General features: G+C 41.8%; 1 protein-coding gene across 1 annotated transcript; it reads right to left on the bottom strand.

Annotated features, from left to right (window-relative positions):
* Positions 1-1,334: 1,334 nt before the first annotated feature.
* On the bottom strand, positions 1,335-23,479 carry wnk2 (WNK lysine deficient protein kinase 2). The gene is given in 29 exon segments (XM_026349461.1): positions 1,335-3,768; positions 4,156-4,478; positions 4,560-4,604; positions 5,417-5,491; positions 5,647-5,871; positions 5,961-6,193; positions 6,301-6,890; positions 6,979-7,043; positions 7,163-7,220; positions 7,799-8,308; positions 8,310-8,671; positions 8,882-9,031; positions 9,141-9,183; positions 9,294-9,464; positions 9,557-9,673; positions 9,765-9,927; positions 10,012-10,061; positions 10,285-10,791; positions 10,964-11,386; positions 11,841-11,873; positions 12,466-12,585; positions 14,045-14,346; positions 14,655-14,922; positions 15,456-15,675; positions 15,907-15,995; positions 16,618-16,775; positions 17,266-17,486; positions 18,163-18,335; positions 22,011-23,479. Coding segments are annotated over 29 exon segments (6,648 nt in total). The 5' UTR covers positions 22,686-23,479; the 3' UTR covers positions 1,335-3,489.
* Between the last annotated feature and the right edge of the window lie 1,359 nt (positions 23,480-24,838).

Here is a 24,838-nt window from a genome sequence, read left to right as displayed (position 1 = left end):
TTTGGCTAGCTTCAGCTTCTGCTTTCAAGAAGGTGGATAAGTCCCCTGTGCAAAGAAAAATATTGAGGAAAAAATCATCAGTCAAACTCATCATCAGTGGACATGCTAACATAATTTTTGAACTCCATCCAATTTTTAAAAATGCCTTAATGACTATATTGAAATATTTTATTAGTTTTACTCACTTCATTCAGCTGAATAATGTAGTGCATTCAGGTATTTGTTAAAACATTTTAATGTTGTTTGTGACAAAGGAGTGTCACACAACACATTTCTACTTGAACAAAAATAAACACTAAACACTTCAGTGAACACCAAAGCTTCTGTAATTTAATAAAAGTTAATGAATATAAACATCCTTGAACATATTATATCGATGTTATTGAAGAATCAGAGGCACCGTACTCACTAACATATTTTAAAACAAGCCAGAAGAATTTTTAAGAAATTGGGAAAGTGATAAACGTGTGTAAAAATGAGTCTGTTATGTCGAAAATGTATCTGGATGATTAATTCTGTCAAGTGGTGGCTACCACGTAGTATGAGCATTGATTGTAGCTGTTGCTAACTTTGATTGATCACCCCCTGGAAGCTGGTCACAGTATAGGTCGTCAGTATAGGGTTATACATACTGAGTATGTCATGATTCATGATCCTTCAATTAATAATTCATTATGTATACATCTCTGTAAATATTCAGAAATTAATGTTAATTCACACACATTCTGCATTTACTGATGAGGACTATCTTGGGGATCCGTACTTGAAAATCTATTTCCATGTGACTCATCTCATTTATATTTTCGGACACATGGCTTGTGTTGACTGTAGCTGGGTTACAAGTTTTACTGTACAGTTTTAAAGGTTTTTGCAGGTCCTTAAAAAGTAGAAAATCCCATAGATCTGATTTTAGTATTAGAATCACACATACTAAATGAAAAAAGTTCTTGAATTCTGTATCTGACAGAAAGCTGCTGAGATACAAATTCAAGATGAATGTTATCTGCTTTTTGTGAAAATGAATCAACAGTGAATTAAAGATATATTCATAGATTATGTTTTCTTGCAGTGTGATGCTCTGTCCTATCTTTAAACTGAGACACTAGCAGCAATAGTGTGTCCCCCCTTTTTAAACTTCAGCTTGCATAAAAAAAACACACACCCACACACAGACATACCCATGTTGCAAAGACTCAAACCCACACTGAAAGCTTTTCATGCAAACACACAGTATATTGATTTAAACAGTGAAAGAGATCTACACAGTTTGTTTGCTTTATGCTCACTATGCTGTGTTTATAGAACAAGTACAGAACAAATATTGTATGCTGTCATTCAAAAAATGATTTTATTATTTCTGTCTTTAGTTTAAACTTTTTTTATTTTGTAAGACTACTGATCTGATGAGTTCAGGAAAGTGCGGAGAAATTGTGTTGCAGCAGGCAAAAGCAATCAAACAACTACCTTTTATTGCAAGCAGAGAGACAGGAGTTACTGTGTAAAGCACAAACAAAACAGCTGCATAGAAGATGTAAAAGAAAAAATGTTCATGGAATAAATTCTGTCTTTGAGACAGAAATTCAGTTTACATAAAAAATATTGTCACACGGTAAAAACAAATAAGGATTTTCAATGAGGATTCCACCAAATGTCTCATTAAGCTCTAAGCTAACTCATCAAAAGGTTCACTACTTGTGCAAACCATTGCATAATGTCTTCTGTGGCTCTGGCAAAAGCTTTTTATAAAATGAAAAATCTCAATGATACTGACCTTTATTATGCTAATTTTGGGTTCCAGTGTTTCTGGAGCTTGACCAAGTGAAATGCTAAATTGTTTGATTCCCCCTTTATCTGTTTCAGCATGTAAAGATCGAAGGGGTCGTGGTTTGAAAAAAACAAAGGGATCATAACTGCTGCTCAGTCAGCACAAATTGCACTGATCCATTATAGATACTTCTTACTTGTTGTATTCTAAGAAGGTATTCTAGAAGTTATACAAGAATAGTAAGTATTGAGAGTTGAGTGTTTGTGGCCATATTATAATATAAAGAACTGAAATTGGTGAACTAAATCTGTTGGATCTTTGAATTAAGTCAGCCTTAATAAATACAATTAGCTGTATGAGAGTGATGATCTTATGATGGTTCCATCTGATTAACATAATTTAGAAAACCTACACACTGTACAAATCACGTCTAACATTTGTGGCTTCTCAGTAATTCACTTTTTTTTCATCATCATATCATCAGCATTTATCAAACAACAACCAACCACACCGTAATCTCTTAAAAACTGCAAAGGCAACAATATATAAAGCTACAGATTGCATTAGTAGAGGTATGGGATGGTTATGATTTTGACTCATATGTTGAGTCCTTCAGCCCTCCTTGTCATGTGGTTTCAGTGCCAGTTTCTCCAAATAGTATCCTACTGTAACTCACCACATCAACCTGTGCACATTCAGAATATCAGTGTATTCATGCAGGCTGTGGTGCAGGTGATAGACCAATCCCACAAAAATGAGTGAACAAGTAAAAATCCTTATTATTAAATAACCTAACTCAGTTTTGGACAGTTTTATTTTACAATCAGTGGTATCACATGAACTGCAACATGACCAGATTATAGAGTTTAAGTATGTTAGGAGGCTAAATCACATATGTTTCAGTCCACATTCATGATTCAAATCCCATAATTTACCTTTGAAGGTGAAAGTACATATAGAGTATTTAGTGTCTGCTTTGATTCTAAATGCTTTTCTTCAGAAAACTGAAACTGCAATTCAAGGCACTCTCACAGGTGTTTTTTCACCTGAAGATAAAATTCAAGTTCATTCAAACCTCTTAAGGATATTTCTAGCGCTTGTGCTGGAAGCATTTCATAGATGAAAAATGAAACCTATCCTTGGACTGAGAGAGCAGAATAAAGCAACCAGCCCTAGTGACCAGGATGCCAAGTCTTCACAGTGACAGCATGATGGTGGCTAACAAGGTGTTGGATTAAGACACATACTAGCTGCAGCACCAACCTATGGGTTATCTAATGTTAACTGTACGATGACAGGAGCTGTACAGCCTAACAAGAATTGATATATACACGCAGCAGCTTATCTATAGGGGTGACATGAGCAACACAAGCATGAACAATTTATATCAGCAAAGCAGGGATGAACCGTACATTGTATACATTCAATGAGTGCCAACGTACATACAAATGCAATGACAAGAATCTGCACTGTTACGCCTGATTGGGCTAACTACATATTTAAATGTACCACAACCATTATACTGCACTCAATGATTATGTACTGTAATATGGACATGAGGTATGTTGGTGCAAATCAACATCAAACATTAAACTCAAGAATGGAGACGGTTATGTACATATGATTACATACAGGCTTCTTGGATATGTACAGTATATGCAAGATTGACTAGAACTAATAATTTATTTTTGGTAACAGAGTTGGAAGACACAATGCTACTCAGGTTAAAGAGTCCTGGCTTTAGGGTTCGGTGTCTTATGTGATGGAGTCGGAATTGGGCCGAAGGTGTCCTGGGCTGGGGGCACAGCAGGAAAGGCAAAAATTCCTGAAGGGAGAGGGAAAAGCAGCCCAGGCCACTGGTGAACAGATAGAGGAGAAGTCAAGGCTCCGAAGGGAGCAGAAGATTGAAGCTGATACCTGGGATGAGGCTTTGTAGAGGGACTGTCAGGCCATGCAACAGGCAAAGTGCAGGCCTCTGGACCTGAGGCTGTCCATGATAATACCTAAAAGGGTTAAATCAGGGGCAGACATTCAACTTTCCAACAATGATGGGCTGCATTTATACAGACGAAAATGGATTATGTAGGCAAATAGAAAAACTACATGTAGTATGTGAATTGCTGCTTGACAAGGTTAACTGGGCATTTCTGTGTTGGGCCCATGACAGAGAAATGACATTAAATTCCAGATATTTTAATTTCGCTATGTAATTTCAATTACAAATAATACATTTGATTCCTCCTGTTTTGATTGAGAAGCTCTGCAAGCTAATACAACTTCACAACTTCAGGTCGCATTACCTAAACACTGGTACATGCAACTAAATTTTAGTCTTGTGACCACAGGGCTGAACACAAAGTAGTACATACAGTAAATATTATGAGACTCACATGTGAAGCCCTGGCCTGTTGTCCACGTGTTTGAGGCAAAGCCTGATCCCACAGATGTTGCCCGCTGATGCTTAGAGAGTTAGTGCGTGGTCGGTGGGTGACAATAAGAACTTCCTGGGACCAGTCGTCCATCAGTCGTTGCAAGTCCTCAGGTAGGTTGTTTTCATTGACACTCATTGATGTGCCAGTGAATGTGCCTGTCTTGTTGTTGCTGTTATTGGCCTGAGCTTGGGCGAGCCCTATCACTGGCTGATGGGGAGGAGGTGTGGCACCAGTGGGAGGCTGCTGTGATAGACTGAAAGCCCCTGATGCAGCTGCAGACCCTGAAAAGACATACGTCAGCTTGAATTTATTAAGCTGTTTAATATGAACTAAATTTAATGAAAGACTGTAATTCTACATACTGCTGCCGCGCTCTTTGCCAAGACACAGTCGCTTCAGTGTTGACCCTATAAGGCAAAAAAGATCTGCAAATTATCTAATAATAATAACTAATAATGACTAATAACATAATGCAGTGCAAACCAAAGCTGCTAAATACTGCCACAAAACAAAAGAACAAATAAAAAAACTAATAAATAAATAGGTAAACAAAGCAATTAGTCCCCTGAAACAAGACAGTAAACTTCTTAGCAAAGTCATGCAGGTGGCCCAGGCGAGAGCCACAACAAAATGCTGTATCAGACTGTACAAGAGACTGAGATAAGAAAGTAGAGAGAGAGGTTAAAAATCAATGAGAGATTAGAAAATGTATAGCCGGTTAGGCTGCATGCAGCATGCAGAAGTCAATTTTCCTAATGCAGATTGTCTCAAGTCTCAAAAATGTTTGTGTTATAAGGTGGATAAATACTGTAGCAAAGGTAAAACTGGGAGACTTCAGACCTTAGACTTCAGAAAAAAAGGCAACTGGTCTAATAAATAGAAAACAGTAAGTCAAATGACAAGTAAAATGATTTTCTTATTATGATGTCCGACATTTTGGACTATCACAAACCCTCTAATCAACAGAAAAGTATTTATGTATTCAAAATAAACTTTACACCGAATAAACAATATCTTTCTATGCAGGCAAAAATACAAGAGAAAGACAAGTGATAAGTATGACACGAGGCAAAAGAAAACCCAACAGTGTTGCACACTAGTTTTTTAAATATTAGTGAGCTAAAAACAAAAAGAAGAAATAGTAAACATGGACAACACAAAAGTGAAGCTATGCAGGAAGAGAAGAGATACAAACAGATAGATAAAGACACAGGCCCACTGAGAAATCTAGCTCGTGACTTGCTACTGGATTTATAGGTCACTCTCTCAGATGGTTGAGGGTAATTAGACCAGCCTGTAGAGGAGTATAATCAAAGAGGGAAGAAAACACCAAGGTAAGCAGAGAACACACTGAAATACCCAGCCTCATTTGATAAAGATATTTACAGTCTAGTGCCAGTGAAAAGACCGTGCAGCTAGGATATTCTGTTGTGTGTGGCTGGTGGTCACCTTGTCTGGTTGGAGCTTGTGTCCCAGTACTCCCATGTAGTCCAGCGTAAATATTATCAGAAGACAACGAGCCCTTGAGCGAACAGGGCTGAGTCTGCACAGGCTCTGAGGTTGAGCTGGGAAGGTGGCTGGTGCAAGACCTCGCCCTGCTGTGAGTGGGGAAAGACCCTTTGGCTGGGGAGCCATTTAAACTCACTGTGGGCTCACCTGTACCTGTAGCACCACCTGAACACACACAAGCAGAATGGTGTACGCCTAGCTCTCTACTGTATATACTCAAATTATAACACTGGTTATTCCAAAAGGGTACTCACTGGATCTGCTGGAGTCACTCGTTTTTGTTGTGACATTTCTAAACTGTTGAACCAAAGGGCTGAGGAGTTTCCCAGGCTTCAGCCTGTGCTTGCTTGATCTCTTCTTACGGCCAGCATGTGGTGTAACATGTGAGAGACCCACGCCTGGGGGAGGGACTTTGCCAAGCCGGCGATACAACAATTCCACTTCTCCCCGGTGATGCGCCTGCAGCTCAGAGATCTCCCTCAGATGTCTGAAGGAGTGGAGGTAGGAATATACAGGTCACCTTAAAGCTAGTGACAAAATCTTTTCAAATAAAAACACAAAATGAGGCAGAAGTCAACCACTGGCTATACTTACTTCTCCCTAAGCCTTTGTAGTTCTCTCTTCATGTCTGAGTCTTCCATCTCTGAGTCATTGTCACTGCTGGCATAGGCTGAGCCGTGCACACCTCCATGTCTGGTTGGTGAATCCGAGCTCTGCACACTGCTGCTGCGCCCTGAACGACGGAGGAAGGCCACTGCTCTCTTCATGAGGTCACTTCCTCTGCGCTCTGAGCGAGTATGGTGAGATGGGGTGGGAGGAGCCAGCTTTGCAGGGCTGCTTTCAGCCCCAGAGTCCGAGGACAGGAAGCGCGCATGCACCGTGACATCCACGGGTACAGAGGTGGAGGTCAATGCGCGGGGCAAAGAGCCACGCTTGGCCATTGAAGGAGGTGTGTCCAGGTAGAAATCAGGTGGGGCAGAGTAGCGGCTGCAACGTGTCCTCTGTGTAATGTCATCTTCAGTGCTAATCACAGAGAAACGTCCGATTGTGGTGGAGGCTGCCATGCCCTCAGCCTGAAAATGGTCCCCGCTGCATCCAACAGGGTGTGCTGGTGAGGCAGCGCCACTCCAGCTCCTTTGTTTTACATCTCTTCTATTGGCCACTTCAGGAGGAACAGATATTATCTGCCAAAAGCACAGAATAAACAGGGCATTCATATATAATTACGATGCCTCTGTAATAGCAAATATGACCAAAATCCTCATTTCTTACCTTAAATCTACCTCTTGTCCCAGAACAAGAAGCAGAGTGAGGAACATGTCTTCTTGACAATGAAGCTGCAAAAATTTGCAACAATGAACAATGAACAATGGATACCACAGTAAGATATAAAGATTTTACAAGTTAATGATGCCAGTTACAGTATGTTAGATTGGTTAGAGTATGCTGTACATACCACACACAGCTGAGTCACTTAGTGTGCTCAAACTATCCATTCTCTCTGGAATTTGAGGCTAATGAAGGTGACAGGTTGAGAGATGAACAAAACAGAGGCATAAGAAAAACTACAATGCAAACATAATCTCATCAGGAATCTGTTATTATTGCCTACAACTTGGGGAAGGAGTTTCTTAAGCTCAATGAGGAGAGGAAAAAAGACTCATGAAGTCTTACTATGGCACTAAAATTAGGTTTTTCAATGTATTTCCATAAATCCAAAAGGCATTTGATATAGATATATATATTGATATATATATTGATATAGATCACAATATATATGGACAGAATTAGTCAATATATCAAACAATATATGTAAAACAATAGGTACTGTGCCACTGAATGCTGCCTTTTCTATCCTGCAAATATTTTCAAAAATATAATGATGATAAAAATGTGGGAATGTTAATACTGCCCAATTAGATGCAATATGCCACTATGCAATATGTTATGATGTTATTTTTAATGCATAGACTACATCTACACAGTAACTGTCTCTAAATTATTGTTTTGATGATGTAAACGTTTTGTTAACAACAATACAAAATAAGAAAAGTTTAAATAATCTGAAATCTGAATCTTGGGTCTTACTTACTAACTGTTCTCCTGCCCTATAGCGTCCCTCCCCCATTGGCCCTGGTGTGCTGTTTCCTGAACCTCCTGTGGCACTGTCTGGACCAGGAGGAGACTGGATGTACTCAGTGCCAGATCCTGGTGTTTCAGCAGCACTGCCTGATGGGTACATGGGAGCGTATTCCTGGTAGAGCAAGTTTCTTAGTTTCTCATCCAGTGTTTTAATGGTGCTGTCTACAAAGCCCCCACGGCCCAGCCGACCTTCACCATCTGACTCACTGGGCCCTGCACCGTGCTGAGATGGTGCTGGGCTCTGGGGCATTGAGGACACTTTGGTCCCTCCCACACTGGAAAAAGGCTGGTGGAGCACCACGGGCTGCTGCGGCCGCTCGCTCCGTGCTGCAGAGGCGTAGGATACAGAGAGCGGCTCTTTGGCTGAACCTGGCTCCTGGAGTGGAAGAGGTGTGAGGGGGGAACCACTCTGTGAGCCACTCACGTCCAGAGACAAAGGCATGACCAGAGGACAGCAAGGGCACCTCTTCAGCCAGAGAAACGGGATATGTCATATCGGGCATCTGCTGACCAGCATGGGTCGGGGAGATGGAGGCTAGAGGGGATTCCTGTGACTCATCCACTGGGAAAGATGTATGTTGGGATGTGTGAGGTAAGGTTTGGGCCCTGGTTGGCTGAGCCTGATGGACACTGGACGGCACCAAGCTGCCTACAGGCTCCACCGATGACACAGACTGAAGCGTTGGCGGAGCAGACACAGGAGGTGACAGGGTGGCCAAGAGAAGGGGATCTATGTTGGACATTATTGGAGGGCTACAGAATCCATAGACATCATAGGAGAAGCCTCCACTTCCACCTGACATTGTGGAGGATGACCCCTCTTCTGCAGGAAGAAAAAATTAAGAAACTGACAATTAAAAAAAATACATAATTGAAATATTTGTTACTTTTATTACATTATATCTTCTACCAAAGTTAACAATTGCCAGTATGAGTTGATGGCTGCATTTCATTCAGCTGCCACAGAGCTGTGCTATTATTCCATGAAGCTGTCAGACATTGTGCTGATGTTGCTCTATAGAAACAATGTCACCTCTGGATGCAGATGGCCTTGCAGTGCCACTGTCAGCAGGCTGGGCTGTGGCTGAACTCCCAGGTGACTGCGTAGTTGTGCCTTCTGATGGGGTCTCCTGGCTGGATGTGGGTGTCTCCTCCACAGGGCAAATTATGAACCATCTCTTTCCTGTATGAAGAACTCCAATCCAAGAGTTCACATAGTTACCAGTCATGTATTTACAAGTGGATATGACTTACATAAACAGGATCTACAAGGAACAGGCTTTTTTTTTTACCATTCTGCTGATAGACAGGTTGAGGTCCTCCAGGCTGCTGACTCTGCAGAGCAACAGATACTATTATTATTATTTGTATACGTCTGAATTTATATGTCCATGGATATAACGCTGGTAGTGCCTGTATTCTTATCTGCATCTTTCCCATCTTACCTCCCCTGCTAGCCCTTCAGAAATCTGGCCTTGTTGAGGACTACAACTCAAGGCGGAGGCCCCTTCCCCCTCCAGGTCCTCACTGAGCATGTCCTCAGCTTTATCCACAATATCTTTTAGCTGGTCAATGAAGATCTCCTTTTCTACCAGTAGGATGAAGCCATTCTCAACCTGTTGGCAAAGATGTTTTGAGATGTTAAACTGTGTCACAAATATGACCAACAGATAAAACAATACAACAAACCTTAAAAGGTAGAACTAACCATGTAAGTGGCTATTTCCTCTGGAGCATCACCATCAAGATCAAATTTAAATGTCACCATTTTGTGGTTGTGAGTCTCCAGCTGGCATTCGACCATTTTATCACCAGTGTTGCTGACCTGTGTGGGTAGCAGTTACACACTCTGATCACAAACATCAAGACTGAAAGAAATTGTAGCTTCAGTTATCATAAAGGACACCATGACTCACATTGAGCATGCTCAGTTTAGGTTTGCTGGTCTTTTCTTGCCGGGAACGGGTGCGCGCAGACTTACGGTGGTGTTTCCTGGGTTTCCCATCCCCCTTTGCTCCACTAATCAAGCTGTCATAGCCATCACTTGTTTCCTTACCAGATGCCACATCAGAGTTGAGACTATAAAACAGAAAACGTTACCACTAGGTTGATGACACATTTTCATCACATTAAGTTATAAAAACATAATCTGTAAAGACACACCTGTCATAAGCATAGCTGGGTAAAGATACTGGTTTGTCCTGAAGCACATCCTGAAGACAAAGAAAAATGACAGATGCAAATCAGTTACGTAATATGGTAAACATTTTATTTTTATAAAATCAAATTTTAAAAGGCCTTAAAAGCTTATTTTAAACTGAAACTGAGACACTGGTTTGAAGATGGAGGTAGTTTGTAATTGTTTCCAATTGTTCTCTAAGTAACAATTCGATTTTTTTGGAAAAGAAAAGGTGCAACATTTGGCTTTATTCCTACCTCGACACGGGGCTCTTGTTGCAGGGTGCTAGATACAGATGTCGTTTCAAGGTTTTGCTGAGTTATGGCCAGGCTGGCATGCTCGGGCACTGGCACTGTTGTCTGGATGCCAGCAGGCTGCAGACCTGCGGCCGGAATTGAAGCTGCAACAGGAACTGGAGCAAGAGAGGGGTCTGCAGCTTGGACTGAGGTTGGCAGAGTGACACTGGCTGGGGCGGACACCAAATCTGGGACTGAGAATTGGGGTTTACCAGTGACAGAAAATGTGTCTGAGCTTGTACATGAGGCTTTTGGAAGTTCAAAAGTGGGACTGGATGCAGAGACTGGTGGTTGACCTGGGACTGAGGCGGGAACCGTGGCAGCTACAGATAAGTCTAGACGAGCTGAAGTGGTTTCTGCATCTGCCCCGCTTCTCCACAGTGAAGTCTGAACTGCGGGTACGACAGGGTGGATCGAAGCCAAAAGCTGAACCTCTCCCAAATTCCCCTGGGGAGCAATTGTCTGTACCTGGAAGAAATAGGACATTTAGGAAATTCTACATCAGTTAACATAAATATTGTTCACCTAAAAACACACAAACACACACTTTGCATGCATTACACCAAGACAGATTGTTGCCTTAGTATTACACATTTTCCAAGACCCAAGCATTACAGGGAGAACTGAGTCAAATATTCACCTGGACAGGCTGTTCAGCCAGTTCCTGCTCAGGATGGGGGGGGGGGTATGGGGTGGGTTGTACCTGGGAGAGAGGTAAGGAATGGCTGGTATGGAAGCTAGAAAGGTTTGGCTGAGATGTGGGAGGACCACCCTGCTGCTGGGGCACTACAGGGGACATGGCAAGAAGTGGAATAGACAGTGCCACACTGGGCACATGCTGAGGTGTGGACAGTGGGGTCTGAGGGGTGCCAAGAGTAGGTATTAAGGGCAAGGCAATGTGAGGGGTCAGCGCAAGGGAGGGGCGGTGGGGTGAAGGAGAGTAGTAGGCGCTAGACATAGAAGGGCCACTACCACTGCTGCTGTAGGCAGATGGCAGAGGAGCTGGGGAGCATGGAGGGGGTTTGTAGACCCCCGTTTGAACAGCAGGATATGGTGAGGGAAACTGGGAAAGAAAAAGGGAAAATGGATATAAAATGAACAGTGACAAAAAGTCAATAAAAATGAGATTCACACAGGCCCTTTATGAATTACTGGATCCTGTAACCTGTATTAAGTCTTATAGGATGTTTATCTTGTTTTTCTACCACAGCGCACCTGTGTGCTGATCTGCAGGGGCAGGAGTGGAGGAGGAGCACTTGAGACTGACTGGGCAAAACTGGTAGATAGCTAAGAAAGGAAATCAATCATGTTTCATCTAGACTAAAAAATATCACTGTGATGAATATATATACTAATTCTCTATTAATTCGACAAAATGTTGTAGTGTAAAAGTGCCACTTTAATGTTGAGGTGCAAGTCAAGAGACTTCGCAGTGAACAGTATGATTATATTATTTTGTGTGGTTTGCAATGTATGTAGTGTAGCCTGCAGTACGTTCTGAAAGGTGATGGCTCTACCTGGGGCAGGACAGCAGCTGGTTGGAGATGACACTAAAGGTTGGGAAAACAAATGGAAAGGAAACACATACCGCATAAAAAGCCATTCACAGACACATATAAACATATATATACAGTATATAATGAAGCATGTAAAAGGGGGGAAATCAGAGGTGCCTTTTACAAACCTTACATACAACTGTCATATGTGTAGTCTGACACTGGATAGTTGGTGCAATTAAATTACACATTAGATTCCTGTTTGTTTGCATATTTTAGTTATTGGTTCAGCTACATAGTCAGTAGTTGGCAATACATACCAACTATACAGTTAATGTTAAGGTTAAAGTTAAAGTTAAACTCTACTAATTGGCTTAGAGCAGCCAGCAAGTTGTTTTTATTGTATTTACCTCTATTTCTAATATATATAATTTAATTTTGTTGTAGCTGTTCACCGCATCGACACCAGCAACGAGTAGCTGACATATCAGTAACAGAGGATCCCAACAAATATTTATACATTTTGATCTGGCCAGCTCAGCGTAGGACACAATAGATGGCATTTAAAAATCGGTCTCCCAGTTTTGCTTTTTGTGTCTCACTACGACTGTTGCCAGGGTCCATCACAGTTAGATGCACACAGTACCTGGTCCTGACTGGGCTGGACTGTAAGCTGTGTCTGTAGAGGAGCTGCAGCTGGGAAGCTCTGTGCCGTCGGTCTGCTTTGGTGCACAGTAGGGGCTGGAGTAGCTGGAGCAGAAACTGTCTGTCGGAAACACAGGAGAAGTCATTTATTGGACCCTGTATTTAGACATCGTATAATATGCAACAGAAGATTTACATTTATACATTTGCTACAAAAATTAAGCTCAAGGTCAAATGGTCAGTATGTAAAAGCGAGCGTGGTCATAAGCAAAAAAAGTAGAGAGATGGAGAGAGAGAGAGAGAGAGAGAGAGATGGTTGCAGCTGGGAAAGTTCATCAAGGAAAGCTGAAATAGAAACAGTAAATTACAGCTTTAATCTATCATTAGCCACCCTTCATGTTCACAGCCATACATTCTGATTTTATATGCTGTCATCTCGCATTATCTAAATCTAAGACCAGAAACTAAACTTCGTTGTGGATAAAGCATGGGAGCGGGGACTTGCCGATGCACTTTGCTATCTTAATGAAGAGGCCAGAGGAACAAAGCAGCTGGCAGAGTCATGATACAGAAGGCCGATGCTCTAGCAGTATAACGCCTAAATGAAGTCTCCTTTTACTAACCTACCAGTGGATTTGGTCTGCGTTTGCTGTCATTTGGTAATAACTGCAGCTTCCTGTCCAGATTTGAGCTACAGAAGAGTGGGACATCCAGGCTATGACTCTTGTCTATATGCTCAACTCCTGAAGAGGTAGCTTTCCCAACCACAGCGTGGCTGTGCAATGGATGACTAGTTGCCCTCTCAGTTAGGGTGGGAGAACTGGTTCTGCGACCGACAATGTGATGGAGACAGTGGTCGAGAAGAGTGAGGTCTCCACCTTCATACAAACTCCGTGGGAGCACAGCTTGTGAAGCAGAGCAGAGATGTAAAGGTGAGGTCAAAGGATATGTTTGACTGTTTGATGGTAGAGAGACTGGAGTAAACTGAGTCGATGTGGGGAAAGAGTGTACATGTGTGTGTCCCAGAGATCCACCTCCTTTTGTCCTATCTCTATCTCTCAGAAGGACAGACATGCAAGCCTTGCAGTGGTGATGAGCCTGTGGGCTGCTAGTGATGCTCAGACGGCGCTCTGAGGGAGGTTGTAAATTACTGGGAAGGAGAGAAGAATTGAAATGACTTGCTGAGTCATGATGAGAGTGCTGATATGAGGACAAGTGAGGTGATAACAATGAGGGTTTCTGGGCAGAGTTACAGCATAGGTAGTCTGTGCCATGCACAGATACATCTCGGACATTTGTTGAAGCCAGATCCTGCGATGGAAATGGGCAGGGGCTGGGATTCATTGTCTTAGTGAGAGGATGTTTCCTACACTGTAACATCTCAAGCAGGGAGGCACTTCCACGTCTAAAACACACTGTGCTCTCAGTGATGAGCAGGTTGTCACAGCATACAAATGGATCACTGTAGTGACGCTGATTAGGTTCCATTGAAAAAGAAATACAAATCTTGTTGTTATTTCAGAAAACAAAACTAAAGACTTAAGAAATGTGCCACAGATATAAGATATGCTTGCACTCACGGACTGATATTGCCCTTGGTGCAGTTGTGCAGCAGGTTGTTGATAGGCCCCAGGATGCAGCTGACCTGTGGGATGCCGGTAGGTTCCCTGGTGCATCTGCGTGGATGCCTGGGTGTAGTTTTCATGTGAGGCCTGTGCTGTGGGTTGCAGGTAGGACCCCTGTTGCAGTTGAGGGTCGGCCTGTGCAGGAGGACTGTAGACTGTCTGAGCTGTGGAAATGGGCTCTGGAGGCGACTGGTAGGGACCATTTTGATGACTGTTTAGATCATCTATTTGCACGGTAGAGCTCACTTCACTTTCAGCTGTAACAACAGAGTGATTAAACATTATAATTCACCACGATGCTCTGTGCAGGAAGGACAGACAATGAAGGACAGGGAGAGAAGACAGAGGAGTAGCATCTCATTAAAATGCAAAAGCACGTCTTATTCAGATACTGCAGTCACTTTTTCTGTGTTTCTCCTTCACATTCATAAATGTTAATTTAACCTTTTTAAGTTTGAGTCTGTGTTACTACTTGTTAAAGGATGAGTTAGTGTAAACAGTGATTAGATGGTTCACTAGAAACTAAAGCTTGTATGATATGTGTGTTTCTGCTTGCGGTTCTCACATGTGGTTGACGTGGTTGCTGGCACAGTGCAGATCAGGGTCTGCTGCTCCATTTCTTGGTCTTCATAATCTGTTGTAGCTAATGTTGCTGTCTGTGGAATACCGGTGCTGGGAACCTGAAGTAGGTTTTGCTGCGTTTTTTTCACAGGTACCTCAGCACCTCCTGGTGAGACAGTCCGTTCTCTCCTCCATTTGATGAGAGCCACACGATCCCGTATGGACTTCCCAACTATCTTCACATCACATTCCAGGAAAAAACCTGAATCCACCTATGGGACACAGGTAGTTGGGTTGCTGCAGATCAATACAAGGTGGTAATTCCACACTTGCTGCAATCTCTCGACAAAAGAACAGAATTGTCCTTTACTCAGATTCATGTCTAATTTTGCATAGAAGAGCATAGACCACCTATAGGTTCACTCAAGTACATTTCACGCCTCAAGCCCCTCATTACAGACACTATCTAATTAAAAGGACCCAAACTTGTGCTGCAAAGTAAAGACAGTTCAGGCATATAGCACAGTTTTACAGAAGATCTGCTCCAATCAGCATCCAGTTTTTCCATTTATTTATAACTCATTTAATGCATGATTTTACCGTCAGTCAATCAAAACTTAATATTTTCCATATCTATAACTGAGTTGACAAAAGAGCTTGTGGAAAAAAGTGGGATAGCTAGCTAGCCTAGTTTGAGAGCTCAAACTGCACAGTAAAACTTAATAATGAAACAAACAACACACAGCTTACAGAAACCACTGTCTGTTTAAATTCAGTTAATACAGTAATCAAAGTAATTAGTTACCATTTCTTGGGCGACAACCTCTGGGACCTCATTCACCAAGTCAAAAGTAAATTCAATGGCTCCAGTGTCCTTGTATTTCCCCTTCAGTTTTTTTGCATCCTCAACCCACAGCTTGAGGGCAATAGATGATTTCTTCCCATCGTCCTCTTCATTGAGCTCCACTCTCACGCCTGTATCCTCTGCAAAGAATGCATGGTTCAGGAGATCCTTTATGGAGTACCTGCAGGAAATACAAAAACAAACACTGATCTGCACTGTCACAGGTCACGGTAGTAAAATCTGACAATTCACAAAACACACAAACCACTGTGTTACATACTACAGCTACATACAGGTATTAAACCTTAGAAAAAGAAACAAAACAACACAGTGTTAAGGTAAGGATCAACAAACAAACAGAAACACTAAATCTGTCTTGAGCCCTAAGACACTAAGGTCCTGCTCCACTTACCTTTCTTCCCATCTATGACAGATACATTCCCCGATTATTTCCTTGATTTCTGGGTCACTGACTTTACCGTAGCTGGCAGGTTTGACCCCCTGCAAAACAAGCCAGCATTAACATTCATCAAGGTCTCAACTGCAACAGAGGAACTGTCAAGTAACATTAATTACAGATACTCCAAAACACTTTATTTCCTTCAAGACGTCTCACCTATCGTAATTAATGAGCTACTGCCATGGAGGAGTATTGGAGTACTAGGATTATTAGATAAGGGATAAATCAAACTGCAAAAACCAAATACAAGTGATTAATTTTAGGAGTCAATTAAAATTCATTGGTTAAAGCAGGACCTCGGAAACTTCCTCTTACAAATTAAAAGCTAATTCTACCCTACTTTGGATATCCTTGTATATTACAGTGCAATGCACATTTCTGAGTTACATTGCTGAATCTTTTTAGCATTTTAGCTAGATATTTCTAGAGCAAAGGTTACATGCAATAGTCTTGTTACCATAAATTGAGTACTGGTTGTAATGGAAAGCTTAAGACTTTGGCTAAATGAGATCATTGCCACATTTCAAAGATTTCACAGTGAAACATCTATTGAAAATAGTAATTATTTCCAACATTGTCACACACTGGCCAAACTGTGTCTGGTGTTGGTGGGAAACTTTTGTAATAGCAATGACGGAGGCGAAGCTATGAAAGTTAACTCACACTGGTGACTTTGCGGTAGATCTGTGCAGCATTTTGACACTCAGAGTAGGGGTATTCTGAGGTGGCCATCTCAAGCATACACATGCCGAAGGCGTAGACATCCACCGCCTCATCATAGTGCTCCTCGTACATCTCCGGGGCCATGAACTCTGGGGTTCCTGGAGAATTAAAAGAGAGAGAAATGATAAATGATGAACTTGCACACAGTTATCAGTGTTTCAGTAGAATCAATAGCAGCATTAAGGAATGGAATTTAATCCGGCTGATAGATAATGATACCAAGAATTTTCTAATTATTCAAATGACAGAGGAAAGAAAAAAAACACACTTTGGATGATTTATGCAGATTGAGTGGACACTGTTGTTGTTGTGAACAAGTACTTATTCAATTGAGAGCAGTCACCCCTCTCTACAGCTCTCCTCAGCTCTTTTTGGTGTGTCTCAGCTCCTTCTTTTGGTTTTACAGCCCCCAGCTTCAATACTTGCCTTTCCTTGACCTTTTGGTGTGATGGATAATTAATTAAAAATAATTAAATAATTAAAAATGAATTGACTTGAATTGAATTTTGGTATTGGCACCTCTTTCTTCAGTGCCATTTAAATAAATACAGTGTTACACAGTGTTTTGCCGACTAGCTGATGACTAACCGATAACACTTTTAGCGAAGGAAGCCCTCTTCAGCGTTGCCAGACCCAGGTCTCCAATTTTGACAGAGCCTGTGGGACCCGTGATGAAGATGTTGTCACACTTGAGGTCCCTGTGGATGATTGGAGGGGTCCTCGTGTGGAGGAAGTGAAGACCTTTAAGAATCTGTCTGCACCAGCTCCTAAGAACTTTAGGTTTCATTACCTTAAAGCGCTTCAAATACCTGTAGGAGGAGAAAATACCATAACTATACTATGAAAGTATTTCAGTTGCCCGTCAAAGCACAATGGCTGGGCATTTTTAAATTGGCATGTCAACATTTTCTGTGTTGTTTAAATGTTTCCAGTTAGCTATTTTTTTGTTGATAATTGTAACTGCTGCCATTAAGAATCCACTGCAAACACAAAGTTAATATGAGTCTCTGATGATTATTGTCTTCTTAAATAAATCTCCCCATTTTGACTGACTGAATACTTATTCCCATTGTGTAGCCCAAATAGTATGTTGGGTTAATTGTTCTTTTCATTAAGTCCTGATATATATATATATATATATATATATATATATATATATATATATATATATATATATATATATATATATATATATATATATCAGGACTTAAAAAATATATATATATATATATATATATATATATGTATATATATATATTTTTTTTGTAATATGAACAATTTCTTGGAATTTCAGTCTCCACATGCTCTGGCGTCAGATTTAACAATCGTTATTACTGTGAGGCTGCGTTTAAACTGGCTTCTAGCAACAGAATTTGTTGTTTTACAGTGAAGTATAAAGCTGAATAGGAGATTAGCTCAGATGTGCAGCATTTCAAGATATGTCCACATACAAATGAAGATAATTATAGAAAAACGGACTCTCACGTTTTTAATGTCCCTGAGGTCATTAGCTCTGTCACCAGAACAATACACTTCTTCCCTTTTACAGGTGACTCCCAGAAGTCATAAAATCGCACAATGTTGGGATGCTGGAGCGCCTTTAACATCTCTGCTTCCTCTTTGAACCTCTGTCTCTCAGCTTTAGACAGTTTGCGCTCCTAGAAGGAATAAAGAAAGATAATTCATTTTTAGTCCAGTGTTGTGGAGCCTTATCAGAGGACAAGCTCCAGTAGTGAACAATTTGTCCAATTTTAACAAGTTTGAGAGGTGGTGGAGGAGGAAAGAGGGACTGAATCATATCAGTATCAGTGTTTTCTTTCTGGTGTTGTAATGCAGAGACACAATACATCTAGCACAGCAGATACACATGAAATATTTCTAAAATGTAAATGTCAGATGTGTACATCGACGGGCAAATAAATAGTTTCCAAAGACAAAGCCTAAAACATTAGGAAAATTCTACGGTTTACATCTATCAGTATATGAAACTAAGTAAATCTGTGGAGGCTAGATCAATATTTTGGCCCCTGTAGTCCCTGAACTGTTGTATAAATAGTAAAACAGCTGACAGTGAACATTCTCTACATTTCTGTTTTTCTCCAGTCAGCATGGCTGATACAAGCGATGGCTTTAGCCACAAGAAATGCTACATGAACTCCAGATCTCCTACTGTCTCCACAGATACGCTTGAACAGCGAGTGTGCATTCAGTGTTTGTGAATCACAATAAACTACTATTGATCTCTCTGCATTGATTATTGACTGATGGGAATCAGATCTGTGCAGTCCGCTGCCTACAGTGTCTTCAGGCAGCGGACTAACATTACATGAAGCAATATGAGGGATACGTCTCCTGCTTCAGCTACTTTCATAATTGGGATTCTTTCTGAGAAGGAAAACATTACGTGTTGCCTTGTCTCTCTGTCCATACGGTCCAATTTTCTGGAAAGTTACAAACCGATTATTAAAAGAAACAATGCAGAGATGAGCTCTAAGCAGGGTGTGGCACTTATTGATACTTCATTTCTAACAATAAAAACTACAATTGCAGCCTTAATATTTGCATTTATGGAGTGCTTAGGATACTGCACTGCAATTAATATAAATATAGAACTTGTGTTTTGCTGTGTATCAAATATACGTCTTACATGCTGCTCTTAGCGGAACCCACCCTCTCCCTTTCTACTCTCTCTCTTGGTCTTGGTGCAGAGGGCTGCATCAGCAGGATTCACTCCTCAGACGCATCTGTCTGGTAATACCACTCTAGTGTAAATTTACATATTGTATTCATTATTATGCCATTACACAAGACAAATAATCATATACAACAGTGAGATAGATCTGAATGTGTTGTACATCATTTCCTAAATTCAGAAAATGTGCTCAGCAAATGCTTTTTCACCATTTTAAGGACAAGTAGTTACAAAAACTAGCTGTCTGGCCTGCTAAACACCAGGCACCAGCTCTTCTTCAAATCTGATCTAGAAATCCTCCTATGAGCATCCAGTTCTGTGCTGACATTCTTAGTTTTACCCCTAAACACACACCGTATACAGACAGTAAGGGTACAGCATTTGAGTTAAAGCAGCATTTTGTGAGAGACCCACACAGGCACAAAAGCTCTGAAGGGCAAGGCCTCATCTCCGGGGACAGAATGGTTGAATCATCCTAGATTTCCCCTAAGAACCCGCTCAGACACCACACAGGCCCAAATGCACACAAATACTAGGCACATACAGTACCCGCAGAGATCATTATTCACGATACAGGTCTTTTAGGTCTTTTATCTAAAGGGTTTCACTTTCTATTTAAACTCCTGTTAATGATAATGTAGAATATGACTGGTGGACTGATTCTCTCTCGACAGATAACGAGAATAACTTAAAAACAGCTTAAAAGGCTATAAATCCCTAATTGAGATTCAACATTTCCTGAAACATTTCCATATATCCAACACTGTATCGACTACTCTTATTAAATACAAGTTCCACGGGTACAGACCTGTTATTTTACATTACTCCAGGCCTTGTTTTGGTGCATCTCATGTGCATTTCTCCAACAGAGCTTCTTTTCCCTGTGAACGTCAGCAGACTCTGCTGACGTGTAGAAGGATTGATTGAGGCTTCACAACTAAATTAAGCTCATTCCATGTTTATTATTGCACTAACATCAAATAGAGAATAAGCCAAACGTCAGCTGTGTTCTTTGACACACTGGAATCCAGACCTGTGTATTTCCAATGGGAGCCGTGAGATAAGCACAGCATAACAGCGATTTAATTCAGTGTTTCAACCTGATTGAGTTGGGCTTTTTCTTTTTTTTTTTTTTTTTACTAATTCCCTCAGGTCTGCTATGCTGAACTCTTGGATTCTGCAAGAGTAGGAAGACTAAAAAAGCATCAGCTTTGTTCACTCGGAAGCCGCACTAAATCCATTAAGTCATGCTGCAGAGTCTTGTCTCACTAATGTTATTTTTTCATGGTAATATAATGTAGATTAAAAGTTCCAAAAATCATGTTGAGATGCCGACTCAGTCTAAGAGTTTGTTCTTGGCTTTTACTGAACAATTTACAAGTACCAGCAACAAGCAACAGCAAAGTAAGCTGATCATTAAATCTTTACAGGAATTCAGAATAGCATTATAAACATGACTAGGACAAACTTAAAAGATATATTTCCAGACATGCAAAGATGCTGTGACTACTGCAAACAGGAAACTTGACACATTCACATATCAGACATTTTAACAAAGAGAGAGAAACTTTTACTTTGTTGAAATCATATGTATATATTATTATACACCTGTATATTTACTATATTCTGTAAAACGTGCCCATGCCTCTGTTGTTCTGGAAAATATAAATCAGAATAGAGAGGTAGGAATTGCCATGGACAGAGTACAACAGCTTGGCAACATTGCAAGCCCTGAAAGGGCAAGACTGCAGGTTAATCTGTATATCACATGGATTGTGTCTAAACTCATCATTAGATTACCACATACACAGATTAGTGATACAGCAAGCTGTCACTGCTGTGATGCTAAGTGCTTGCTGTATATTAGCCCCGGCTAACGCTTTTTTAAAATTCTGACTAAATAAAGGGTCTTCCAGATTAAATGCTGACTGGGCATCAGGGATGAATTCTAGATGCAACATGAGAAATCCAATTGAACTGTAAGTCAAGAGCAGTGCACCGAGAACAAGGAGATTAATGCCACCTGTACCTCTGAGGCCTCTCATTTGTTTTGTAAGTTCAGAAACAATCACGTTGCTGCAGCTGGATCACACAAACCTACATGATGGGAAAGCTGGTGGAACGCGTGGGCGCTGATAAAAAGTCAAAGCTACACGAGCGAGCGAGCGAGTCGTTTCCTTTCCTGTATGCAGTGTAACAATACAGCTCTCCAGTGAGAACAAATACTTCAGTGGTGACTCATTCACAAAAACATGATGGAAATGAACGAGGTGAAACATCTCGTGTACAAAACAGCAACATGAGCTCATACTTACAGAAATGATATTTAGATTTGTTTTAATCTGTCATCAATAGGTGACACAGATGTCAGTAACTGCTTCATTGATTTTACCCTGAAGCTGACATGGTTCTTATATATTATCTGAGAGTGACTCAGAATGAAGTGGGGCTGACAACAAATAGCTACTACACAGAACACCCTGACAACACCTGACCTGTCCTGATACTCTCTATTAGAGACTCTCTGTTTCAGCTTCAGACTGGTGAAGACCCCCCAGTTATCTCCTGGAGCAAATGATGCCAGCTAGAAACTCACCAGAGGTCCTGGCATTTAACTTATTGGACTCGAGACTGAACTCACCTGGAGTTCACACCACGCCACTTCGACCCAGGTGTCGGTGTCCAGACCTTTGTAGACCGTCTTGAAGGACCCTCTCCCCAGCTCAATGTCGAACTTGAGGAAGCGCCCCCCAGGTGAGGTGGACACAGCCTTCATCCCGGGTTCCTCTTCGTTCTCGTCACTTCCTGCCTTACCTGTGACATCCGAAGGCCCAACCTCTGCCTTGGGCTCGGTTTCTCCCCGGTCTCTCTTCTCCTCCTCGGCGCTGATGCTCTCTGCGGCGCCGTCCTTCAGCTCCACCTGGCTCTCCGCGTCGGAGGTCTCCTGGAGGCCCAGGCGGGTTCCCTGCAGAACCCGGGTTCGACTCCGATCAATGATAGTCCGCAGGTCAATGTTGAGTACCGGGGTGCTGTTGACATACTCCTGCGTCTCCACACCCTGCTCCTCTGAGTCAGAGACCCATAAACTCCGCCGGATGAACCTCTGGCGGACCAACGCCCGGTAGTCTGTGGAGGGGTAGGCGCTGGGGTCACTCGCTCCTCGCAGGGCTGCGTTTTGTAAGTTGACATTGTGGTCTGTCCCGTTCTCATAAATGGGCCTGCATGCGTTTGCATTAATGTCCGAGTCTAAATTGGGTGCTGAGGAAAATGTGGATCCCAGTGACGGATCCTTGCTTGAATCGTCCGCGGAATTCATCCCCGCTGAATGGTTAAACACTCGCAGTTGATGAGCATGACTCTCCTGGAGGTGGGAGAGTTTGCTGCCTACCTGCAGTGACGCAGTTCGCCAGCTCAGGGTATACGGCCTCCTGCCTCGGATTGGTTCAGGACACAGGACATCCCCACAAAATGACCAGCTCGCACGATGCGTGCATTGCTCCTCGCCTCCTCACGCCGCGGTGCACCTTGCTGCAGTACAGCGCACACAGCTGTTCAAGTTAAGCCTGATGTCATTGCCAGTTCAACCTATGAGCTCACAAAAAAAAAAAAAACACTTTCCTCCACAGTGCATAAGGTCCCCACTCCAGCGCACAGGAGGCAACAAAACGAGGCTTGTCCTGCAGACAGGTCACCGGCCTACAGCGGACAAGCCGGGATGTTTCAGCGGCGGCACGAACTAATCCTTCCAAAGACACATCACGGGAAGACCGAGTGCGCAGCTGTCATCCCCATGTAAACTCTGCTCGACCGGGATCAGGCTGATGCAATGAAACAGCAGTCGTTCTGGGTGAAGATGTGTGTCAGCTGTAACATGCGTAACCTCAACATCCCTGCATTGGGACTTTTGCGCGCAGGCTGCCTCTCCTCTCCGGGATGAGGTCCTGTGGCGGAGAGAGCAGCGAGCTCACAGGCGCTTATCAGATTAAACCCAATGCGGCACTGTTTCCCTCAGGTTGGAGCAGGCGGATCTCAGCGAAATCTTCCGTCCATCTGATGCGACCGTGGTCCTTTTTGAACGTGATAACATCCAGGTTTCCAACAAGCAGAATATGTCACGGTACATCCCACGCCCCTAGCAACAACACGTAATAAGCCGACACGCTTTTAGGCGGCACCCTCAGCCTCCCCTGACACACACTGTGTGGACACCATTGTCCGCCTTCATCGTGACGATGAAGCCTCCAATGGGAAGATAACTACTGATCCTACCAACCAAAGGGGACGCTGCTCGGAATTATGGGCAACTGGATGAGACGCACCGGACCCCATCTTACCCCGTGCTGGAGACTTTAACATGAGGCTCTCAGTATTAAACACTGGATTTCATGTGTTGGAGGATTATTTCAGGCTTGTTTCCAGGTGTCTTTTCTGTAATTTTTATACTGCAGTCAGTGTAACATTTTTGCACCTAATGCATTTGCTGTTTTATTTTATAAAACCCAGTTTGATACTGTATGAATTAAAGAGTTTATGAGACCAGATTCTGATTGTGTTGCATTTATCTTATCATTGTATCGTATTTATCTTTCATGCTGACCTTCATATATGTGATTCTAATTATAACACTTACTCTCATTATTAATAGTATCTATGTGCATTTTGTTTGCTGATATCTATAATTTTACACTCAAAGTTGCTTCAGTTGTGTCACAAAGCTTCACATTGCCAGACTAATTTAAGTTTTAGGTTTGGTATTAATATAGTGAGTCTGTCCAGGGCAACTCTGCATCCACCTGCACTTAAATGTCTAAAGTAAATATACAGAAGTGAAGTTGATGTTTTTAGGCTGACACAAATGTCAACAAATGAGTTGGGTATGAGGACATCTTGGTGTCTTATTATTTTAAAACTATTATAAACTATTTGTGTTAGTTTCATACTACTTTTACATTTAAATGAGGGCAATGAGATACTACTGACATGATCAGATTCATGTGATGCTTCACACTTACACAAAGACCAACCTAAGGGTGTAGCTGTAAACTTTATGGGGGCAGTTTTTAGGAACCAACTTGTACAGATCACCAAGGAAACAGAGAACATAATAGGAAGTAGTGAGCTGGGTCAGCAGGGTCAGTTTACAATGACAAGTCATGAATGTGACAATTAGAGTCGTATCTGCTTATTCATGAGGTCACATGTTACTGTGGCTCTACAGATCCAACGTTTAAAGCTTATATGATCCTTTGGGATGTGACTGTGGTAGAAAACAAACTTGGGCCTTAGAAACATGGATACCATTAATCCAATATGACCAGTGGCAGGGCTATGTATGCTCACCTGTCACACTCAACAGGAGGTACTTGGCTTATGATTATAAATGACTATAGATTGTCAAGCATTAAGAGACTGAAATTAATCATTATAAATATTAATAGATAATATGTATTCTTTTTTAACAATTGGCCC

This window comes from Anabas testudineus, chromosome 5, assembly GCF_900324465.2.
Source record: "Anabas testudineus chromosome 5, fAnaTes1.2, whole genome shotgun sequence".
NCBI classification, from domain to species: domain Eukaryota; kingdom Metazoa; phylum Chordata; class Actinopteri; order Anabantiformes; family Anabantidae; genus Anabas; species Anabas testudineus.
Note: the sequence above shows the minus strand (reverse complement) of the source record. Positions and strands in the feature narration are given on the sequence as shown.